Genomic DNA, 23,463 nt, shown 5'->3' with positions numbered 1-23,463 from the left:
TGTAATGGGTGGTGGTTTTGGTTGCTGCTGGTGCTGGGGGTTGTAGTAATGGGTGGTGGTGGTGGTTATGGGTGGTAGAGGTTATGGGTGGTAGCTGTTATGGGTGGTAGTGGTTTTGGGTGGTGTTGATGGTTATGGGTGATATTGGTGGTGGTGGTGGTTACAGGTGGTGGTGGTTTTTGGAGGTGGTGGTTATGGTTGGTGCTGGATCTATTCAAATTCGACTTTGTTTGCGGAAGCTGATATAAATATCCTTGGCTGTTATTATCAGTCATAGTCTTGCGGCCTCCTCAAGCCACTGGGCGCGGCTGCAGAGGCATATGGGGGGGGGGCGCAGGGGGACAGCACTGAGGTACAGAGTTGGAAGTGAAGTGTAACCAAATAAAATATGATTTGAAAAAACTTTAAAACAACTACATTAACAAATGCCACCACACGGGCATAGAGCCACGCTATCGTTTCTTTTGTGTGTGTAAACTGTAATTAGTTTTTTTTGGCGCAGAACGCCTGCATTCTGCAACGTGCGCATTCTGTTTCTTTGTGCACGTGGGTTAGGGGGGGGGGGGGGTAGGTAGAGGGGGGGTCTATGAATTGTCTCCGAGCCCTGCAGGGAGCAGCGCTTCCGCTCCTTGGTTCAGAAATAACCAACAGACAGCTTTATTGTTCTCTGATGGCAGAAAGAACAGCCCCGCCTTTTCCCCCTCTCTCTCTCACTGTCTGTCAACCTCTCTCTCTCTCTCTCTCTCTCTCTCTCACTCTCTCTCCCTCTTTCTCCACCTCCCACACACAGCCCACCTCTCTCATTGCATATCTGAGTAACTGGCAAGTTAAAACACCGGTTACACCCTAGCTTCAAGGAAGGGAGTGGAGACAGAAAGAGAGAGAGAGAGAGAGAGAGAGAGAGAGAGAGAGAGACAGAGGGGGGGGGGGGGGGGGAGAGAGAGAGACAGAGAGGGAGAGAGAGAGACTGGGATCAAGTTGGAAGAGAGACTTGCAGAGAGAGAAGAGAGAGAGATATGGCTAACAGGGCGAGGCTTCATAGACACATGATGTGCTGACAGGACAGTGGTGTCACACCCATACTATATGACCTTTTACAACCAACACACACACACACACACACACACACACACACAGTATCCCACACTATCCCTGATCACAGGTTTCCTGAGGATGTTGTCTTTACCCTCAGGCCTGCTGTCCACTTCACAGAGTTGTGAATAAGCAGGACAGACGCTGTGTGTGTGTGTGTCTCTCTCTTTCTCTCTCTCATCTATTTTTTGCAATATTAGTAGCATGTAAAGTTAAAGTATTAGCATGTTTGGCTATATTAGTAGCATGTATGGCTATATTAGTAGCATTTTAAGCAATATTTAAGAGGCATGCATAGCTATGCTAGTAGCATGTATATCTACATTATTAACATGTATGGCTATGCTAGAATATGTTTTTGTTTACCCATATGAAGTGAAGTATGACGCTTATTATATGATTTAAACTGTGTGTTTCGCTGAAAGTTTAATGTTCATTTACACCTTCCTCCTACAATCTCCCTTTTCCAGGGTAAAAAGGTGTGAGATAGTTGTACAGATGAACGGATATCAGTGTCATTAATGAATAATTGAACCAATGAAGAACAATAAAAAAATGATATGAGAGGCCTGCAAAGGTCCTTGAACCAATTGCTGCCACAATAATAAGTAAAGGGGCCCACCCTCTGGTCTCAGTTTATGTTGCATTTATGTTGGTACAAGTAAGGAATGGCGTCAGTCAATATGTGCAATTACACCATAATTCAGCAACATTATTTTCCATCCTATGAGTTCAATGAGGTAATTGCACACTTTACCTCATTGAACTAATTATTAAATTATTATTATTATTCTCCAGTGTTTCACAAAGTTTGCCATTGAAAGTACTACATCATATAAATCAAAATACCATTTGAACATTACTTATAGTAAACTGTCAGGGAACTTGACATGTAACTGCACTGTTTGATCAATAGCAGGTCAATAAAGATGTCATTTGATAACAGATTACATTGGCATGTTTGTTACTGGAAACATTATGCAATGGAAAATGATGACTACCTGTACAGATGTGGGAAGGATAGGTAGCATGCTGACATAAAACACGCACAGATATTGCATACATGCACAGGCACACACACATAGACACACAGACACACACACACACACACACACAATCCATCAGATATAATTGATGTTCACATGCATACAAATACATACATCCACTATTACGGACATATTGTATGGAGAACTGTTTTATGGATTGAAAACATCTGAACTAAAGGCTTGATGTGGAGGGAAACCTCAACCTGCTTCTGCGTTAGAACCATTAAAGGTTGATCTTGGTGAAGGCCGACAATAATAAGGCCATAATTTGTCTCCGTCCATCATTTGATTGCTCTTTATGAGCTCCAAAGGGCTGTTAATGACATCCTCTGACCTTTTGAACGAACACCAATCCAAGGCCCCTGCCACACCAAGGAACCTCTTTGATAACAGCGTTATTCATTATTATTTGGATGTTGATTTATAGCACATCGAAGGTGCGCTGTTTTACAATGTTCGTTATCTGAAAAGAATAGTGGCCGTCCATTTAATAACTGAAAACAATGATAAGCTGATAAAAAAAATCAAATAACCATGACCATCACGGTTTTTTTAATCAGTCATAGTGCCCTATCTTGCATCCGGCGCAATTGACTTTCTCACTGGCGCATGTGTCGTTGCTAGTTTGAAACTGGCGCAGAGCGTTCTTTTCCCTCCTGCGCTACGCGTCGGTAAATTAGGGAATGATCTTGTGCCTCAAGGGGCGGTTCGGCGAAAGAAGTAGGCGTGTTCTGGCGCAAACGTTCCCTGGTGCTATTTTGCAGTTTCAGAAACCACTTGCGCCTACTTGCATTTCAGACCGTTAAAATAGGGCCCATAGTCTTAGTCTGGGCGTGGCTTCAGAGCCACTGGGCGTGGCTTCAGAGGCACATGAGTGGGGGGGAACAGCACGGAGGTGCAGAGTTGGAAGTGAAGCGTAACCAAAATTAATATGCTTTAAAAAAACGACCTTAACAAATACCACCACGCATGCATAGAGACACGCGCACACATACACACACACACACACACACACACACACACAATCTCTCTCTCTCACACACACACAAATACTCAGCACTCAAGGAGGGCAGATTCAACTTAATCTACACATAAACTTCCACACAAAAACAATAAATACAAAAAATGCCACAATCAATGGCCATTATTACAGAGCAATGTTCAACCTACATTATCAAAAGCCAATAATGTGTGTGTCAGCGTGTGTTTGTGCCTGTACATGGCTGATGTTGGCTAATGTCTGTACGTTGAAGGGGAGTAATGAATAAAAGCTGAACTGTAAAAGCTGCCTCTGTAATGCTGGTCATACTGGATGTTCAAGAGAATGGGCCAAGCATTATACACCAGTATTCAGAGAACATCTGATCCCAACAGTTTTTATGAGGAAAACAAACCACAACAGACAGCATGATGAATCTGCCCAGTATAGACGAAGATATATGTTTCAGTAGCTAGTGTTGGCACCCAACATGAATGACTGAAATATCATTTTGAATGTGCATAGATGATCCATGAATGAGTGAATTAGAAAAAGGCCAAGGGAGATTGTGAACAATTTTTCTCGATCATGGTGAATGCTAAAGTTAAGACGTGCTTCATTAGTCGCAGGTGGGAAATTAAAATTTGGGAATCATTGGACACCATCTGACGTAAACATGTTTGATAATAACCTATTACTTATGAAAATCTTTGCATAAAGCAACAAGCAGCAAATTAACACAAGTCTCCCATGAATGAACCACTTGTGGTTCACTGTCGCGGTCTGTCCCACTAGTTGTGCTGACAAAGATAGCCACTGATGTCCCTGGTTCTGTTAAAAAAACAACCCTGGTCTGCCCCCTACTAGGCTGGGATCTGATGCCTATCATGGGACCTCCAACATTCCAACTGGGACCAGAAATAGAAAGACAAAAGTATCTTCAACCTGCACAGTGAATTAAGCAATCTGATTAATCATTCTCGTCATGTCCAAACTATTTTAAGCATATATAACTTGGCATTATCAAATGTCAAGTCTGAAGCAGGCAAATCCCTTTTGATTAAGGATTTCATCAAAGAGAATAAACTTGGATTCATTTATGATTTTACCCGAAACTTGGTTAGACCAAAACAATAGTGAGGTAGGTCTTGTTGAACCCACTCTATTTTCAAAGTTATGAGTGAGGTATGAGTAGGCAAGAAAGGGGGAGGGGTTATGAGTGAGGTCAGATTAGGGAAGAAAGGAGAACTGTAAAATCACGGGTTTTTTTTCACTTATGTTTTCTTTGAGACCTTATTACTATAGCCATGCATACTAGGGCTGATCTCAAACCAGTCTATCAGTGAGAACACTTTGCTGGTGGACCGTTTTAAGATCAGTCCTGATCCACCTAGTAGGAAGTAGTAGTGTTCTCCCCTACAATGTAGGCCTTCTCTAGGTTGGCTAAACTCACTTTGGTCTTGTCAATAAGCTTGTTAATGGCTTCAGTTCTAAAACAAAAAACATTATCGATGCACTTGAACCCACAAAACGTTAAAACACTCTGGTCAGAAAAATCCCCCTGGAGAAATTCCATCTGCAAAAGATTTAATGTAGCTGAATGCAGCAGTTGACAGGCTATCTGACCCTCCAGTGGCTCCAGAACACCTTTACACTGATTCATGTAAGGATTTTGCATATCTCATCAGGTGAATTTCCACAGGCATTGAAAATGAGTGCATCAGTAATAAGAAAATTTGCAGTAGTAGTAATAAGAACATTTCAATGTTCCTACCCCTCAACAAATTCTATCATCACTTCAAAAACATAGCAAGAATGGCATGGCATTTAAAATGCAGTGAGAGGACTACTACATCTATAAGCCCTACATCACCACTCTATGTGATCTAGCTGTACCCATACACAAATAGAGCAATAGGTGCACACACACAAAGACAACATGAATTCACTTGTATTGAAAACTAAGGAAATGTATTTCATCAAAGTGTATAATAATATTTCAATACAATACTACACAATTGAAACCATTTAAAAAGAAAACAAAAAACTTGTGCAAGGAGTCTTTACAGTGTAAATGGCACACACACACACACACACACACACACACACACACACACACACACACACACTACAGCAGGCAGGAATATTAGCTGATGTACAGATTAGCTTTTCTCAGACTAATTCCAATATTTCTTCTTGTACACGCGTAGCACGCAGGGAAAAGAAGCTCAGAGCGAGTCACTCATCGTCTCGTATCAGTCATCCCGAGAGTTAACATATGACAGTGGACAATGAGTACATGTGAAATGTAAACAGCAAATACCAGAAAAGCTAACCATTATATTGCAGTTCCAGCTGTGTGACTTAACACTGACGGCTCACAAAGAGACTGGAAACGCACGACACGCCAAAGATCTCAATGTTGTGTCTTGCCAGTTTGATATTTGAATACCTGCTCCTTTTTTTCTTTTTTGGCACGGTCTCAGCATTGCGTTTTTTAGGGAGTGATTGATACCGTTTCTGTTACCACCTGTCACGTTTCTGTCACCACCGCAGCATCCCCTCATTTTGTTCTGTCAGGGGAAAATTCTTTGGGGACTCGGCAAACTTTCACAGCGTCGCTGGTACACAACACCTCTCAGACAACTGTGGTGGCATGATGTATGTGGTGTGTGTGTGTGCGTGTGCGTGTGTGTGCGCGCGTGGCTTTCTCACGACAGGCCAGGAACGAGGTAATATAACCAGAGCGAGTTCCGCCTGCTGCACCCAGTGGTGTGCGAGCCCTGGAGTGGGTCTCCCACTCCGGGGGAATCTAGTCCTCTCTGTGGGCTACATGATCTCCTCGGCCCCTGGAGCACGGGTCGCAGGGAACCGCCCTTCTCTGGCCTTCCCTCTCCCCAGGCCGTGAGGGGCGGAGCCGGAGCCTGGGGCGAGGGGATAGGGTGGGATACATCGACACGCCTTCCCAGCCGGCTGGGCCTTCTACCTAGGGATGTGGGGGGGGGGAGGGCATGGCTAACAGTCCACGTCCTCCTCATCTCAACTTAGTGTTTGGAATAAAGTTCTGTCCTTATTTTCTGTCTTGCTTGGTTCTGCGTGTGTGTGAGGGGTTGGGGGCTACAGCCCTCCCGGGAGTGCCAGGGGTTCAGGCAGAGGGTCCGGGGTGCCGATCCCCAGCCCTTCTGTACCGGGGGGGTGCCCGGCCACCCGGGGCCGCTGTTGGTCGGGGGAGCGCGGGCGGGCAATCAGCTCCCCCTCGGCGGAGGTGTGGACCCCCAGGTCGGTGAGGAGGGTGTGCAGCCGGGACACGGTTCCTTGGAGCCCCCGCGTCTCCTCCTCCAGCCCGCACACCTGCTCCCTCAGCTGGCCCTCCGACCGCGTCAGGCCCTCCAGCCGGCCCTCCAGACCCGCCACGCGTGCTTGGGATACCTTGGGGGCAGAGAGGGCGGGGGGTGGGTACAGGTACACAGTGTAAGGGGTGGATAGCTAAACGAGCTAATGAGTGTGTCTGCTAGCGCTCCGTCCGTCTGTCAATGTACCTGCAGCTCCTCCAGCAGGTCGCGGTTCTGCTGCCGGAGGCTCTGATTGGTCCTCTCCAGCTGCGCGACCCTCTGAGATTGGCTGAGGGTAGGGGGCGTGTCCATCAACTCATCCTGTAGGACGTGGTACTCCACTTCGTAGGCCTGAAGTTGCTTGGAGACATCCATCTCACACACCTGCCGTGCACACACACACACACACACCCACACACACACACACGGGGAAACACAGACACAGGATGATTGGAGTAATGAAGTCAAAATGTCAAGATGAGATCACTTAACTTCGTCGCCAGAAACTCTGTCTGCTTCTGGATATTTATTGGTCTAGGGGTTAGTTAAGCAATATAACAACCAAGTGTTTTATTACGACTATAGCACAGTCACTGAGAAAATAAAATACATCAATCAAATTATGGTCCTATTGTTGAGCAATAAAACTGTCTGCTCAAAGAGTAAATAGTCAATTAAATAGCAATAAGACAAATAAGTGTGATTGACAAATGGCATTTAAGGGACCTCGTTAAAAAGATGACTCAACCTACTGCTCAACTCAACCTGACTGCATTGAAAAGTTCAGGGGAGACAAGTTACCAACACACCAACATCTCCAACCTGACAATTCGATCTCATCTGCCCCCTTCTGAGGGTAGAAGGTGTGTCTCATAGACCAAGCCTTCCTGTAATTCTTTGTCACACACTTGTACAAAGAAACGGCTGCAATGTTGTAGCCATCCCTTCTCTGGAGTTCAATATGTGAGTTAGATTTGCACATATTTGTTTTTACCAGAATCTCCCAGAAACAACAACACAGACAAAATAAAGCAGCATGGCTGGCACCTTTTCCAATCTCACTCAAAACGGAAACACTCTGCGTTGCTGTGCTTAGCTTTCACCGATGACATTCACATTACACAACATTTTCACGACTAGATGGTTGGCAGTGGTAGATGATGCCGGAAGAGTGACACTGTGAAGGATTGCTATGAAAGCCAACGTTTTCAATAGAACAACCCCCCCCCACACAGACACACACACACCCACCACACCTGGTTAATGGTCTTCTCCATCTGCACCAGGCCAAGGTTGGGCAGGGTGGTCTTGATGAAGTCCACGATGGACTCCAGGCTGTCATGCTGCAGGATCAGTGGCTTATGGCTCCCCAGCAGACTGAGGGCCACCTTGAAGATCACCTCGGACCCCTGCAGGAACAACATGTCTGTGGATGGAGAGGGACGGCCAGGGGTGAATATGGATCCCCGGGGCGAGGTGTCACAGACATTGGCACCCATCACTGTCAAGGTCGGAGGCGGGTTTAAACAAAGACTGTTTACCACCCAGGTTGGAAAGGCCAGCACGTGTAAGCACTCAAGAGTGCAGCTAAACGTGTTGACCCAGGGGCTTTTGGCTCGCTTTTGTGATGGATGAAGTGACGTCAGCAGAGAGATCGACATCACGTCAGCGGCACTCAAGAGTGCCAAAGAAAACAAAGGTGTGTCCAACTGTGTGTGTGTGTGTACTGTGTGCACAATGGGCAGGGACAGGAGAAAACAACAAGCCATTAGAGAAGGGAGGGTGTACATGTGAGCTTTTATGAACACACACACACACACACACGCACACGCACACGCACACACACACACACAACTTGTGTGTCAGGCTTCTATTGGGTCGAAGGGTAGCTGGGTTACATGCGGGAGATGAGTTACTGAAAAGAAGATCTCTTGGTTTGCAGTAAATGATGTGGGGAGGGAAACGACTGAAACAAAATAATACCTACATAAACCTACAACACAAACAGAGACTGGCGCTGGGCGTGTTGCCATGCACTCTCACATGCAAACACACACGAAAGGTCAGTGATAAAGAGGAGCTGGAGTTGGGCAGAGCCAGCAAATCCTCAACAGCTGAAGCGTTATTAGGGCCAGAACGAGTTGGGCCAGTTTCAAAATACTCACATGGAACGCAATGATTTAAAGCCCCCCCCCCCCCCCCACTATATTCTTTAATTTAGACAATTAACCATTATCCCTGGTTAATCGTTCCCAACATTTGGCGGGCCAGTGTGAGTGTCTGCCTGTCTGTCTGTCTGTCTGTCTGTCTGTGGAAGCTAGCCAAATGTCTTGTGTGTTTCAGTCGATCATTCGAAGGGGACGCTGTATTTGGTGCCAATACAGTGCAATATGCACATGTAGAGCTTTGTTTGACATGGTAAATGAGAAAGTAGAAATATTTAGTGGTTCTTGGCTAAAAGGCTCCCCAGGGATAGAGGGGTCCAAGCATGAACCTGTGGTCTCTAAAGGCTCGGTTATGGTTCCACGTCAAAGCGACGCAATGAACAAGCAGACGCTTTGACGCGGTCGTGAACCTGTTTTGGTTCTGCGTCAGGTTTTAGTGAGTGGACCAATCACAGCCCGTGCTGCTGCATCGCCTCGACGGAAGGTTACAGTTTTTGGGAGCCATACCTCCGGCTCTTACATTGGACGCAAGGAGGGTCCGCAAGGACGTTATGGTTCCGTAAACCCCCTTGCGTTGCGTCGACGTAGAACCATAACTAAGCCTTAAGGGAGGTCTGACTCCCAGCTGATCCAACTGATACCTGTGAGCATCCTTGAGCCAATGAACCAGCCCCCCCCCATCTGCTCCTCATCTCCTGAATGCTCACTCACTGGGCGCATGGTGCTGACAGAAAGCAGCCGCTCCCCTGTTGTGAACGTATTCCTCTTTCCCCTTGTTTAATCTCCCTGTAACAGACCCATCTTCTGCACCACCTCCCTCAGAGCTGGGGGGGGGGGGGGGGGGGAGAGGTGGGGGATGGGGAGGGTCTTACCGAAGACCCGGGCGACGAAGCCCAGTGGGAAGTGCGAGGCGAAAACGGTGAGGAACCAGGGCGTGGCGTACAGGCTGGGGCCGATCTCATGCAGCTCCAGGTGGCTGTGCAGGTCCCTGTGGTAGTCGTGCAGGAGCCGGGACAGCTGGTACATCTGGATCTGGGGGGGGGGGGGGGACCGCAGACAGCACAAGATTACCACTCCACCCAGGGCAACCACACTAAGTGTGTGTATTTTCATATCATGATGAGTGTGAGTGTATGTGTGTGTGTGTGTGTGTGTGCTTGTGTGTGTGTGTCTGTGCTTTCGTGTGTGTGCTTACGTGTGTGTACCTGCGTGTGTGTGATGCGTTGTGTGTGAGTGCAGGTTTGAAATAAAGAGAATGCACAAGGAGAATAAAACAACAAAAAAACAACAACCACAACCAAGTTCACACATTTTTGTTTGCCAAACAAACAGCCATAGTACAAAAAAAGAGATATATATGCATGGGGTACTCATGTGCGCTCGAGTGTGTGTCTGGGTGTGAGTGTGTGTGAGTGTGTGAACTGCGACGTGGATTACCTGCAGTATGATCATGTCAGGCCGGTACTGTTTGCGCAGCCCCATGTCATACATAAGGAATTTGAGCATGTCAAAGGCCTGCTCCTCTTCCAAGTGCAGGAGCAGCACGCCTGCGATGAAGGACAGGCCCTGGCAGTAGCCCACCTACAGCGAGCACAAACAGCAGCAGCTCAACACACACACGACACATGGACCTCATCGGCTGCCGCTCAGAGATACACAAAGTCATCAGTTCACTGGTGGCAGACAGACAGAAGACCAATTAAAAGATGAATCAATAGATCAATGTAAACAACGTACCTCAGGGTCCAAAAGTGAATAGGCTTTAAGGAGATTATAGAGGGACAGCTGTCCTGCCCCGAGCTGGGCTTGGAAATAGGGATGAGTGGGAAAGGTTCGCCCTGAAAGGGAAGGAGGAAGACAAAAACAAAAAGATGAGGAAAAGTAAGGAGGTTAAGGAAGATAACTGGATTGATGTTGAGGGCTAAATAGGTTTCGTGTTCAGTACTGAGAGTTTGAGTGCACTCCGAGTGGTTGACGGTGGGCTACATAACAAAAAGTATGTCCCTGAATTATAGAGACCCTGGACCTTTCTAACAATCAAAATGATGTTGTACCATTAATGATAAATAACAACAGATTAACATGGTACCGTAGAAGGTGCTTTGCATTCAGTCCCACAGATTTACACTTTACGGTACTTTGCATTCAGCCCCACCCAGAGTAACACTTTAAGGTACTTTGCATACAGGCCATGAAAGAGGTATAGGGAAGTTCGAGTGACGCATGCATGTGAACGCAAGTCTCTACATCCTTGGGAAGGAATTCTGTGTAAAGGGGAGATGGGGGCATGCTCTTTTCAAATTGACAACATAATAGGAGACAGGAGATCAAGAACAATTGGCAGGTTTGTGTCTGAGTGCGTAATTGTGTGTGTGGGTGTGTGTGTGGGGGGTTTCAAGTAAATCAGAATGTGTGAGGCCCCTTGCTACAGACAGCAACAAGACTGAGTGCATATTTGTCCAGTAACACGTGCAAGTTGCATTATTCATGGATGAGGAACATTTTTTAAACAGTTGCTCACCTCAAGCCAGAAACATCAGAGTGAATGGACCAAAATAAACACAACGAGCGAACACAACACACAACACAATACAGCTAAAATATAAATGTTCTAATCATAGATCAAATATGGATCCAACCCAACAAAAGAATGGAATTAAATATGCTACTAATTCATAATGTATATATGTAACTAAAGCTAGTTAAAGGACGTAAAGTGAAGGAAAGGGTCTCATGTTTATTGCAGTGTATGGAATGAGCCGCAGGGGGTTACAGAGGAATCTCTGTAACCCCCTGCAATCAGAGGAGTTGTGTTGACATCCCCCTCTTCCCCCCCCCCCCCTACCCCTCTCCCCTCCCCGAGAAACGCGAGTGTGTCTCAGGTGTTGATCAATTCTTTAACAGTTTCCAGCACCTTTTCCTTCACTGCTCCGATGTAGGAAATAGTGAAAACAACTACAACAACTAGGGTTACCTATGTAGGGAGAACCCTTGCAGAGAAGAAGGAATTAAAGATCCATTCTGAATAGTAGGGCGTCCAGTTTGAGTTTAAGCTATTTGTTGAATCCACTGTTCATTCCAACCGACCTGCTTCCTCAAACTGAGATTGTATCGGTGTTCTGCTGAACTTTCGTTTGCAGAGCCTGTTCAGGCAACTTGCTGAACCGGGAAATAATAATTGGAAGAGCTTTGAATTACCAGCAGAGCACATTGTAGCTCCACCCTCTTTTGTTGGAGCGAGAGTAATGTGATTGACAGACAAAATAGACAGTGGCGACAGTGGGGCTGTCAGAAGCTTACATTGGGTGTGGTGGCTGTGTGTGTGTGTGTGTGTGTGTGTGTGTGTGTGTGTGTGTGTGTGTGTGTGTGTGTGTGTGTGTGTGTGTGTGTGTGTGTGTGTGTGTGTGTGTGTGTGTGTGTGTGTGTTTATTTATGTACAACGTACATAAATAAGGGAGTGGATCACGTGGGCACAATCTGTTGCTGTAAAGGGCTCCTAAATGATAAACAACTATCAAATTGACTGGCCTCAAATTACAGGGTACATGTGTTTGTGTGAGTATGGGTCAGGTGTTAAAGATTGATGCCATAAAGAGCGTGTGGTGTGTGGTGTACATCAGCCATGTTTGGGGCGGAACTGCGGGGAGAGAACGTTAATGTCTGATACAGTAGTAATAGTACAGTAACTAAGGCTTCTGATATCGCTCTATGCAAGTCATCTGGCTTCATTAAGGCCATTGAGAGGGAGTGAGTGAGTGAGGGAGTGATTGTGACAGTGACAAGAGTGAGTGAGAGAGAGCGTGAGAGGGAGAGAGAGAGAGAGAGCCAGAGCCAGAGCCAGAGTGTGTGTGTGTGTGTGCTCACCCAGGTCTATGAGGATGGCGTGCTGCTGGGAGGTGAGCTGTTTCAGCAGGTCCTTGTACGGCGTCTGGTTGGCGGGCGGCCGGGCCGGGACCGTCTGCCTCAACACGTACTGCTCCGAGAGCAGCTTCCAGATCTCCCCCCGCTGCTGCCTGGGGACCCCTGGCCGGCGGGGGACAACACGACACCCTCCGTTAGGGCCGGGGTCGAGAGGCTGGGCGGAGCCTTATAGCCTCAACACACACAGCGCAGTACGGCGGCCGTCCCTCTGGGCGGGGTACCTTGCGTGACGGCCGCGTGGATGGTGTCCGAGTCGAACTTGACCTTTGACCGGCCGGGCATCCCCAGCATCCTCTCCCAGACCAGCGTGACGTCCTTAAGGCACGGCGTGATCTCCTCGTAGTCCAGCTTCAGACGCTTGTTCTGGAGGTCGCTTGCTGAGGCTGCACACACACACACACACACACACACACACACACACACACACACACAAACATGAAGAGGCAAACGTACACGCAGAAGATATTGCGGCAGAACCAGTCATACAATTATATAGAAACACACACTTGTTTGTGTATTGAAACTCCTGGTAGGTCAAGTCACACACACACTTTGTATACATAAATAGGCAAACACACACCCACATAAGACGGCAGAACCAATGACGCAACACACACACACAAACACTTTGTTGTAATGGGTTAAGGTGAGGAAACGCCCAAGCCACCACCTAATCTCTTCCTCTGGACAACACCCTTCCTCATCCCTCCATCGCTTTCAACCACAACTTCTCTCTTCTCTGTTTTCTGTTTCTGTCACTACCTGCGCCTGGTCCTCGCCCACTTGCCTAACGCTCTGCCAACTCTTTTATTTCACACAAAACGGTTCCCGCCCTGCGACCTCCACGCTCCCGCTCACACCCTCGCGGAGCTAGCTTGTCCCGGCCGCGACCCCGCTGGAAAAAGAGGGGTGACTCAATCTCCAACCGAAATAGACAACCGGAACAAAAATAGCCAAAGGTTGTTTGCCAAGAAAGGTAAGGCACTGGAAATAGGCGTTTATGTAATGAGTCACGACGCTACGCAAGCGCACACACGTGTGCGCTTGCGTAGCTGGGAGCAGACGGTATGATTGTTATCTGACACAGGTGGGAACAATACATAGTGGAGGAGACGCACGCGGGCTCCGCTTGGCTCACATGGCGTCTCACCACGGCCTCCATGTCACTATGATGTCAGCCGTCTCATCCCAAAGTTCCCCCACTAACGCAGTGGAGGGGAGAAGAAAAAGGGCAAACGCTGATACTAAAATGGGAAAGGGGTGTGTGACTCTTGTACGCCCCCCCCACTGAAACACCCAACCTAGGATAACATACGGTGACTGACAGCAGACTCGGTTTCCCACACGTTGAAACACAATGGCAGAGGCTTGAAATTGGGTGGGTAGTGCAGAGGTAGAGAAAGAGGGGTAGAGAGAGAGGGAGGGAGAGAGAGGGAGAGGGAGGGAGAGAGAGGGAGAGGGAGGGAGAGAGAGGTAGAGGGAGGGAGAGAGAGACAGAGAGAGGATGGGGCATTCCCTGGCTCCACCCAGACAAACAAAGGGCCCACTGGAAAAACACACCCCAAGGTTGGAATCAAAAACAACATAAAACCAAATGGTGAAATCGTGTTGGTGTGTCTTTGTGTGTGCGTGCTAGGGCCTGCGTATGGCTAATAGAGGTAAAGCGATGTTACGTCGATATTGACCTACATTCTGTAGACCCAGTGGGTTCCGGAATAATGTGGGTGTGGAGTAGGATTGGGCACGGGTTTCGACTGCATCAGTTGGCGCACGTCACCTCTTTATGTGTGCCGGGGTGTGTGTTTGTCAACTGGAGCCAACTGGGTCAAAACAACCATAGAACTATCTCTCTAACACACACAAACACACACACACAGAAACACACCTGTATAATTAATAAGTGCCTAATAATTAAAGGGTAAACACAGAAAAAGAAAACACATTTAGACATCATTCTATTTTGGGTTTGGCCCTGGGTGGGGCCCCAACACAGGAGCGGACAGGCCCTCCTCGCTGCCATTGATCCGGCGTCATTTGCCTGACAGTCTCCGCATAGGCGGTCCCAAGCCTATCCGCCGTGGCCACCCATGTGAAAACACTTTGTCTGGCCCGGGGCAACGCAGAGTGTGGCTGCTCCACCATGGGCGTGGTCTGTTAGCGCCTCCTTTATCTGCCTATTCATTCGGATAGCGGCCCCCCGGACCCCAGCCCCCCGCCCAGAGAGAGGACCTGCCGTGGCGTTTGTGACGCCCACGTCCACACAAGGCACCAAAAATGCAGATTGGGCTGTGCGTGCGTGTGGCGTTCTTACCCTGGAGCCTCTGGTTCTCCGTCTCCATGCGGAGCAGCAGGATTTGCTGCAGGATGGCCTTCCTCCATAGCTCCCTCAGCTCCTCGCCGCTCTTCCTCTTCCCACCTGGCGTGCCCGGTGGGGCGGGGTCCCCCCCGGCGGCCCCTCCCTCGGCACCGCCGTACGCCTCCGGACCCCCTTCCCCCCGCTCTGAGAGAGAGAGAGACAGACACAGAGACAGAGAAGGAGACAAGAGACAAGTTAAGAGGTAGAATCGTTCTATATCCATCCATCTTTATCTTCCTATATCTAAATCAATATAGCTATAGATCTATAGATTTACAGATATATTTCAACAAGGCCAAGGACACAGAGAGTCTGTTGCATCTCTAAGCAGGAACATGTGCCCTGTCTCTTCGTCGGCTGTCAATCATCCACTTAGGGAAAGCTGTGAAACGCAAACTTGAATGCGTGCACAAGCACACGCACGCACGCACGCACGCACACACACACACACACACACACACACACACACACACACACACACACACACACACACACACACACACACACACACACACTTTTGTGCTGTGTATGTGTGTGACCTCAAACTATAGGGTGGATCCCAACCCTCAAAATACCTTGCAAGATGGCACTTGCTTGATGTTCTTTAAATATATGCGCACAGGTTGCACCCTCACAGAACCACAATGATATTGCCTAAGCCAGTGCACATTTAGATTAATAAATTACATTGTGTCTGAGTCACATAAACATAAGGCATGTTGAAACCAGTAGACACTACGACAACACTGTTGATGCAAGAGACCCACACACACACACACACACACACACACACACACACACACACACACACACACACACACACCCACACGTCTTTAAGGCTGTTTCCCTGAAACAGAACGTCCCTTCAAGCCTGCAGAAGGAGTGACCTCTTATAGGAAACACACAGACACGCACACACAAACACACAATATGGCACCATCCAGGCCCTGAGCAAACACTTAAAATTGGCCAGGGCCAACGCCCAGCCTGCCTGTAAACCCACAGACATGTGCATGCACGTACACACACACACGCACACACACACACACACGCACACACACACAGACATGGTCAATAAATGCCGGCGCTTTCCTGTGGCGCTTTCCGTGTGGGGTGTGTCAACATGACCTTAGGAGGAGATGCACACACACACACACACACACACACACACAAGACACACCCAATAAGTCACACATACAAGCACATACTCAGCAACACGTAATCACATACACACCCAGCCACTGCGTGCAGAGTTAAACATCACAAATCACACATCACATCACGCTGGCTTGCAACACAATTTGTGTCACCCTGACCGCCATGGCAGGTGCCCTGCAAAGATAAATAAGACACCTTCTGAACCTTATCTGGGTCCTACCGAGAAACCAACCGCACCATAGTAAACCACAACAATAGCAGAGCTATTCCATGCCAGTCAGGTCTTTGGTTGTCATCCAATATTTATAGACTTCACTGGAAATGCAGGTAACTACAGGCTGAACTAGCTCAGCAACAATATCTGGACTGGAACCAAGGCCGAGATGAACAGGTGTCTTCTTAAAAGGCTCACGTTGGATGTTTCAATTCAAATGTCGTACTGTACAAAATGTATACATTTCTGTCAGGCAATAATGGACACGACCTGACCTGACACCGTGCAGTACTTGTATACGTGCCAGTGACCGAGCGTAACCTAACCACTTTCTGCGATTTAAGTTTCAACATATGACATCCGTTTCCCTCAAAGACAGTTTGCTTTGGCTGGCAAACGGAGCGTGTCTAAGCCTACCAGCCCGACCCCTCTCTCTCCCTCTTGTCAACACCTGCTCCGTTGTCAAATACACCCAACGCAAACAGTGTACATGGACACACACACACATACACTTTACATGTGCAATCATTAGAAAAAGGAAGTTCCGAAGCAATGCATGCACTGGCATGCCTTGCTGTGGTGTACGCAGCTCTGCACACAAACAGGGATAATTACAGGTGGCAGCGGGCGACACCTATAGCACCACGGCAGGCAGGGGGCTCGGACCCACCTATAGGTGCAGCCGTAGCATTATTATAGTGGCCTTTTTTTTAAGCTATCATTTGCTATAGTTACAGTTGAAAGAACACTGAAAACAAGTATGCAGCATATACATTCGCTTCAGTTCCTAACAAGTCGTCAGCAGACATAAGTATGAACTTCCTTTATTTCCAATTCGTACCAACACAGATAGAAGGGATAAGGTTCGTTTTTAAGACCATGGTAACATTCTTGTTACCAAACTCCATCCTTCTTCACTGGGAATTAACGACTTATGCATATAGTATCTGAAAATAAAAATTGTGTTTTTTTAATTGGCAGGATAAAAAATGGACGTTACTATGGTATTTACAACTGTGATTTGTATAATACATGTTTTGTTCCCTTATTAAAGGGAAATTTAACAAGCAGCTTAACACCAACAGTAAGTAGTCCAAATGTTTTCCGAATGAATTACATTTGGAAAACTTACTCAAAAATGGTTGTTTTATTTAAATCTATTTTAAACCTAAGTTGCCACTGACCAAACAGTCTGAATAAGCGCAGACATTTCCAAAGCAGTAACTGATGGTTAATCAAGTATTTGTACATTTGATAAAACATTACATTCTACTAGTGTACTCTAGTCGGGTGTAAAGATTTGGTGTAAAAACTAAAGGCCCAGTTCTCTGGTCTGAAACCGTATCTTAAACGGTTGCTTTTTCTAAAATGGTGGGCAGTGGACAGGGAATGTAATGGTCAATGAAGTCATTACTAAAACCAAGTTATGTCTCTTACATGCTAACCATGTGGTACATTTTGAGCAAGCACTCAACTCAAATGAAAGGGCGCCACTTAGTGGAAAGTATGTATAGTTAAGGCAAGGCCAGCTTCTGAAATTGATAATGTTTGCAAAATGTTACAAATATGATAATAATTGTATCCACAGTGAAACTACACTTTTGGAATTCATGTGTGCACATGCATGTATAGACATGTAGTCCTCTGGTGGTGTTAGCTTTTGTTTTGTTTGTGTGTTTCCATGGCCATGTGCGATGAGATTAAATGTTAGAACTCAGGAGTGAAGGCTAATAATAGTGACTTCTCTTCATTATCAAAAAATCCTCTTGCATGTGTGTATTGTATAATGTTGCAATTGAGCGCAAAAAGACAATACAATGACATTTTAAACTTCCCATATTGTGTATGGGAATACCTCATTGTGGGTTGAAGGTACTCACACACAATGTAGAAACAATATGTTTAGAAAAGGTTATTTGTCAAGCTTCATCAAGTTTTTCTAAGCTATGCTACAATATTAGAAAAAGATTAGCTCAATTAGCTTAGCTCTAACGTCATGATTTTGTATCACAGTGTAACCTTTTTTGATCTTTGTGTGTGGTGTGCGTGTGCATGTGCGTGTGAGCTACCTACCGATGGAATCAGAGTTCTTCTGTGGCGTTGCAACACGCAGGAAGATCTGCTGTCTCCACGAGTGGCGTTGGCTGCGCAGAGGACTCTCCCCGACCACATGCATCAGCCCAGGGCTTGAAAGGGCGGCCACATCGCTAGATACACACACACAAACACACACACACACACACACACACACACACACACACACACACACACACACACACACACACACACACACACACACACACACACACACACACACAAAGTCAGAGAAAGACACAAATGGCTAAAACATCACACAACTTGCATACACAGAGAAGGATATATCGCATATCGAGGGCAAGAAATACTAAATCAAGCACAATCCAACATCCGCAGAGATGGCGCAGTGTGTGTTTCCCCGTCCGTTCATGGTTGTGCGTGTACCTGCTCTTGAGCTCTGGACTATCGTTCTCCTGAACGGGGGCCAGGAACTGGAATTTGAGGAAGTTGGGAACAGAGGAAGAGGAGTGTAGACGCGCACGCAGGCCTCCCAGAGGACTGGGGATGGTGGAGGGATAGAGGGGGAGGGCGAGATGGAAGTGAGGGGACAGGAGAAGGAGAACAGTACAAGCCAGAGGGAAACAAAGGAAGGTCACAGCATGGAAGATAGAGCTGAAGGGACGATATGGAATGACCGCTGGAAGGAATGAACGGGAGGGAGGGACCCCCACACGCCGGAGCCTGCGGCGCTCACCTTTTCCTGTTGAGTCTCCCCCCCGACGAGGGGGGGGAGGGGTGCTGGGGCGGGGGAGGAGAGCGAGATGAGGAGCAGGGAGGAGGAAGACACGAGTCTGAAGAAAGTCTGAGGCTATGTGAGAAGGAGAGCAAGAGAGAGAGAGAGAGCGAGAGAGAGGAGCGAGAGATAGATTAAGAAAAACAGAGATAGAGAATGACGTTATAAGATAGATAAAGCTAAAGAAAATGTTCTGCAAAGACTGATAGCACACAGACCAAACAAAGAAACAATGCTGGGTTTCAAAGAGGGAAAAGGAAATTAAGCCGATTCATGCTGCATGTAGAGGTGGACAGGAAACGGCTCATCCTTGGACAGGAAGTGTGTGAGCGCATGTGTGTCGTGTCGTGTACACACGACCCAGAGTAAAGCTATCGCAAACACAACACATGTTCTGTTTAGTGTTCACATTTTAAACCGGTAAGTATACACCCCATTTCACCACCACTCTCTACCACCCCTCTACACACACACACACACACACACACACACACACACCCCAGCCCGCCCCCCCCCCACGACCCAACCACCACCTACTTGCTCTGGTGCGGCGTGTCTGTGCTGACGGAGTAGTGTCGCACCAGTTTGGGCTTGGACCCGGGCGTCAGGTCCTGGGGCGCCAGGGGGTCCGTGTGGGCCGGCGAGGGGTCCGCGGAGGTGGGGGTCGGGGGGTGGCTGTAGGTGCTGGCCCGCCGGCGGAAAGCCTGCTGCTGCTGCTGCTGCTGCGTGCCCCCGGGGGACGGGGAGAGGGGAGAGGAGCAGGGGTCCAGCCGCTTCAGGTCCCCGGTGGAGTTGTGGCCCCTGTGACGAGAGTCGTGGCATCGACACACGGGGCAGGGAAAAGGACAATACTTAAGCGGCACTCGCTTCAAACAGGGGGGACATCCAAAGCGTCGCGAGACAGCAGCAGCACATGTCCTGTTTTCACTCCGTCCCTCCAGGAAGCGCAGCCGGAGCCTCAGACCTCACAGCGCCTGACTCCGTGACACGCCGGAGGAGGCCAGGCTGATAGGCAGCTGACGCACCCACATGCACCCGACGTTGCTGTTGTATAATAAGTCATTGTGCACTTGATATTGTCTATCGGAATGAGCGCATTGTGTTGAGAGTCAGAGCACAGGTATTATCAATACACATGACAAGAAAGTTTAACTTAATTTACTGTTATTAATTATTATCTATTACATTTATTATCTATTGATTCTGTTTTCTATTGAGTACTGAACAATAATATCGTGCACATTGTATATTGTAGCAGTTGACATATTGCATTAAGGAACACCAAAACCAGAATTTTGACCACGCTATGGCCCTAACCCTAACCTTCTTGGGGGGGAATCAGTTAATCAGCATGTCCTGTGTTGTTCCGGGTTCAGAAGACAATTTTAAAAAATGTTTTTCTACAGTGGCCACCTAACTACCCAGGTTTGGGTCTTAAACCTTTATAGTAAATTTGTCAAATTAGTAATCTAACACGTGGTAAAACAAGTGTGTGTGGGAGGTTGTGACTGTGTGTGACTGTACCTGAGGGTGCTGGTAGGTCGTGTGGGTGAAGAGGGGGGCAGGGGTTCATCCAGAGAACCCTGCTCAGGGGTGATGGTGGAGCTGGAGGAGCAGCCGTCGCTCCCCTCACTGTTATCCCTCTGAGCCGGCTTCCTGCTAGCCTGGAGGGACACACACACACACACACACACACACACACACACACACACACACACACACACACACACACACACACACACACACACACACACACACACACACACACAGACACACACAGACACACACACACACACACACACACACACACACACACACACACACACACACAGACACTATTCGCTGATGCCATTTATCAGGGAAATTCATTAAATAACATACGCATGAGTAGGAATCCAGACCCACAGACCTTCCAGATGCCCTCCAGGGACTCTGTGAGTGAGCGCTTGGCTCTTGTCTTGAACTCCTCCAGACGCTGGCGACTGCTGCTCTGCTGCTGCTGCTGCTGTTGTGTCACCTCTGCTTGGTTGGGATCATCGCTGACCTGTAGAGGGAGACAGAGAGACACACACTTAGGCCTCATGCAAGCCACTCGGTGGCATGGACATGGACACTTTTTTTCTGTGTATATTAAAGCATGGAGGACGGGTCACTAGGTGGGATTCACTGCTTGTTTTAGTCCTTGTCTGAATCGTGATAAACCTGGGTGTCTGCGGCCATAGCATTTGGAATATTAAATGGTAGGGGTGTGCATTGCTCCTTTATAGGACGATCCGATACGTATCTAGATACATGCTTTACGATACGATTCAGGGTCGATACATTTTAATATGGAACGATTCGATGCAATCGATTCAATGTGCGATTTGATAAGATATGATTTAATCCGATACAGTTAATATTAGTTTAATGTTAACACATTAATTCACTATTAATTCAAATAAGTCTTCTATAAAAGAGCTATTGCCTTCTTACAAATATATATATGTTATAGGGACCATGGAATCTCAAGTTTTTATATTTGTTTCTTTATGGCATGGGGAAAAAGTGGAAGACAAATGTATCAATTTAGAACCACATTTCTATTTATCAATTTATTTATAGACTTGATCGCTGTCCAACACAATTTACAAATAGCAAGACTTTTGTAAATATTCCCCTCCTTCTTATAAAACCCAAAGGACTTCCACATGTTTGATTTCAGATTCATGGTGCACTGAAAATCGTTTCACCGTTTTCTGACATGTTGTATTGTTCTATTTTTAATATAGCTGTTTTCCGCACGCTCACAACTCGGGACGGGGTTCCCTGTTCGAGAGAGGTGCGCAAACACACACAAACACACACACAGATCCGCCCACTTCCTCATTTCCATTTTTCTGATCTGTATGGAAACGGAATGAAATTAGTTGACAATGCTTTCTTGATATCAGGCTATAGCTTCACTCAACCGATTTCCAAAGTTTAAATAATCCAACCAGTAACCGATTAGAATCGGTGAATCGTTACACCCCTAATTAATAGGCTTAATAGCTCGTAGGCTACATATTTTATTACACTCCAAAACCCAAAATTCATCCGTATTTGGTGTGTGCTCAGGTTTATTTGGTGTTTGGTCAGGTTTATCAGGTTTAGTTTAATTTCAAGCACTGTGCAATATCTTGTTGGCATGAGCAACAAGCATGGTTAGGATAATTAACAGATATTAATAGCGTTGCTGATAAGGGATATATTCACGTCATTAGATAATGGACTGAAGTTACCAGAAGCCATGATGGAGATCCGGAGCCATTTATATTTCCCCTCCCAATGCAATCATTTGGCAAAAGTTAATTTCCCATTCTAATGCATTATTATGAACTATATCACAACACAGCAAAAGACCAACAACAAGACTACAATCAGAAGGAGCTGAAAAACAAACTTAACTTGCAGATAAGTGAGGGTCAAATAATATAGTACAATAAACAGAAAGATAAACAGTGAGAGTGGCAGTGTTAGCGAGTCAAAGAGAGTGAAAGAGAGAAAAGAGCCGTGAGGTGGTACAGCTGAACATGCATCATCTCTGTGATCGTGTACTGGACCTTATTTGGAAGTGCCAACACTAAGTCTTTATACAATCTCTACAGTCCAGCTAGAATCTTTCAAATCACATGACTCAGGCCTAGGTCTGCAGGCTCAGCATGTGCTCCATATAGAGACCCACCTGCTTACTCTCCCCAGGCTGAGTGTGCTGGTGACCCTTCTGCCGCTCCTCGTAAAGGCTTCTCAGACTGGCCATCACTATCTCGTTCTCCTCCTGCTCAGACTTGGCCCGCTGGAAGAAAGACAGTAGTCAATTAAACAACCAGACATAAATGTGTATGCATGTACATTTGACATGGTACAAATGTGGTATATATATTTAAAACAATATTTAAGCTTAAACCATATTTTATTCTTTTTGTGTTTTCCAATCCAAAAATGCAATGCCTTTAGTGTGCTTCACTCATATTATATGTGGTATAGCCTGCAGTCATTGTCCCATTACCCCATTACACCCTTAACTAATAAGCATATAATGACTAATGTAATTGGACTTGCACTGTACTTCAACAACAGTGCCACCAGGGGTCAGTCTTCACGTTGGGTTCAGTGTAGACAGGACATCACATGTCAATATAAAAACACCATGTACCAACCATCATGTATTAGATCCATGACATTGAGATAAAGAGAGGACAACTTCATCAACATAATCCATGAAGTGGAGTCACAAGTGAGGTTTAGGCTGAGGGACACAGTCACACTGATATGCCTTATTGGTTCAAGGTTATTCCTAGCTGTACACCGGTATACAAAGAATCATTCTTTCAGGAAAACATATGGCT

At 46.8% G+C, this 23,463-nt stretch overlaps 1 protein-coding gene across 1 annotated transcript in view; it reads right to left on the bottom strand.

Moving 5' to 3' along the window:
- Nucleotides 1-2,535: 2,535 nt before the first annotated feature.
- tbc1d1 (TBC1 (tre-2/USP6, BUB2, cdc16) domain family, member 1) overlaps nt 2,536-23,463 on the bottom strand; it is a 35,237-nt gene continuing 14,309 nt past the window's right edge. The window contains exons 7-20 of the mRNA XM_079758930.1: nt 22,800-22,910; nt 21,003-21,137; nt 20,618-20,757; nt 19,631-19,894; nt 18,337-18,470; nt 14,847-15,035; nt 12,757-12,918; nt 12,479-12,637; nt 10,352-10,452; nt 10,052-10,195; nt 9,487-9,646; nt 7,706-7,875; nt 6,657-6,833; nt 2,536-6,546 (exon numbers count right to left, since the gene is read on the bottom strand). Coding sequence (XP_079615056.1) covers nt 6,235-6,546; nt 6,657-6,833; nt 7,706-7,875; nt 9,487-9,646; nt 10,052-10,195; nt 10,352-10,452; nt 12,479-12,637; nt 12,757-12,918; nt 14,847-15,035; nt 18,337-18,470; nt 19,631-19,894; nt 20,618-20,757; nt 21,003-21,137; nt 22,800-22,910 — 2,358 coding nt within the window. The 3' untranslated portion in view covers nt 2,536-6,234. The remainder of the gene's footprint in view (nt 6,547-6,656; nt 6,834-7,705; nt 7,876-9,486; nt 9,647-10,051; nt 10,196-10,351; nt 10,453-12,478; nt 12,638-12,756; nt 12,919-14,846; nt 15,036-18,336; nt 18,471-19,630; nt 19,895-20,617; nt 20,758-21,002; nt 21,138-22,799; nt 22,911-23,463) is intronic.

This window comes from Pollachius pollachius (genome assembly GCF_949987615.1).
Source record: "Pollachius pollachius genome assembly, chromosome: 2".
Taxonomy (NCBI): domain Eukaryota; kingdom Metazoa; phylum Chordata; class Actinopteri; order Gadiformes; family Gadidae; genus Pollachius; species Pollachius pollachius.
This window is presented reverse-complemented; position numbering and strand designations above follow the sequence as displayed.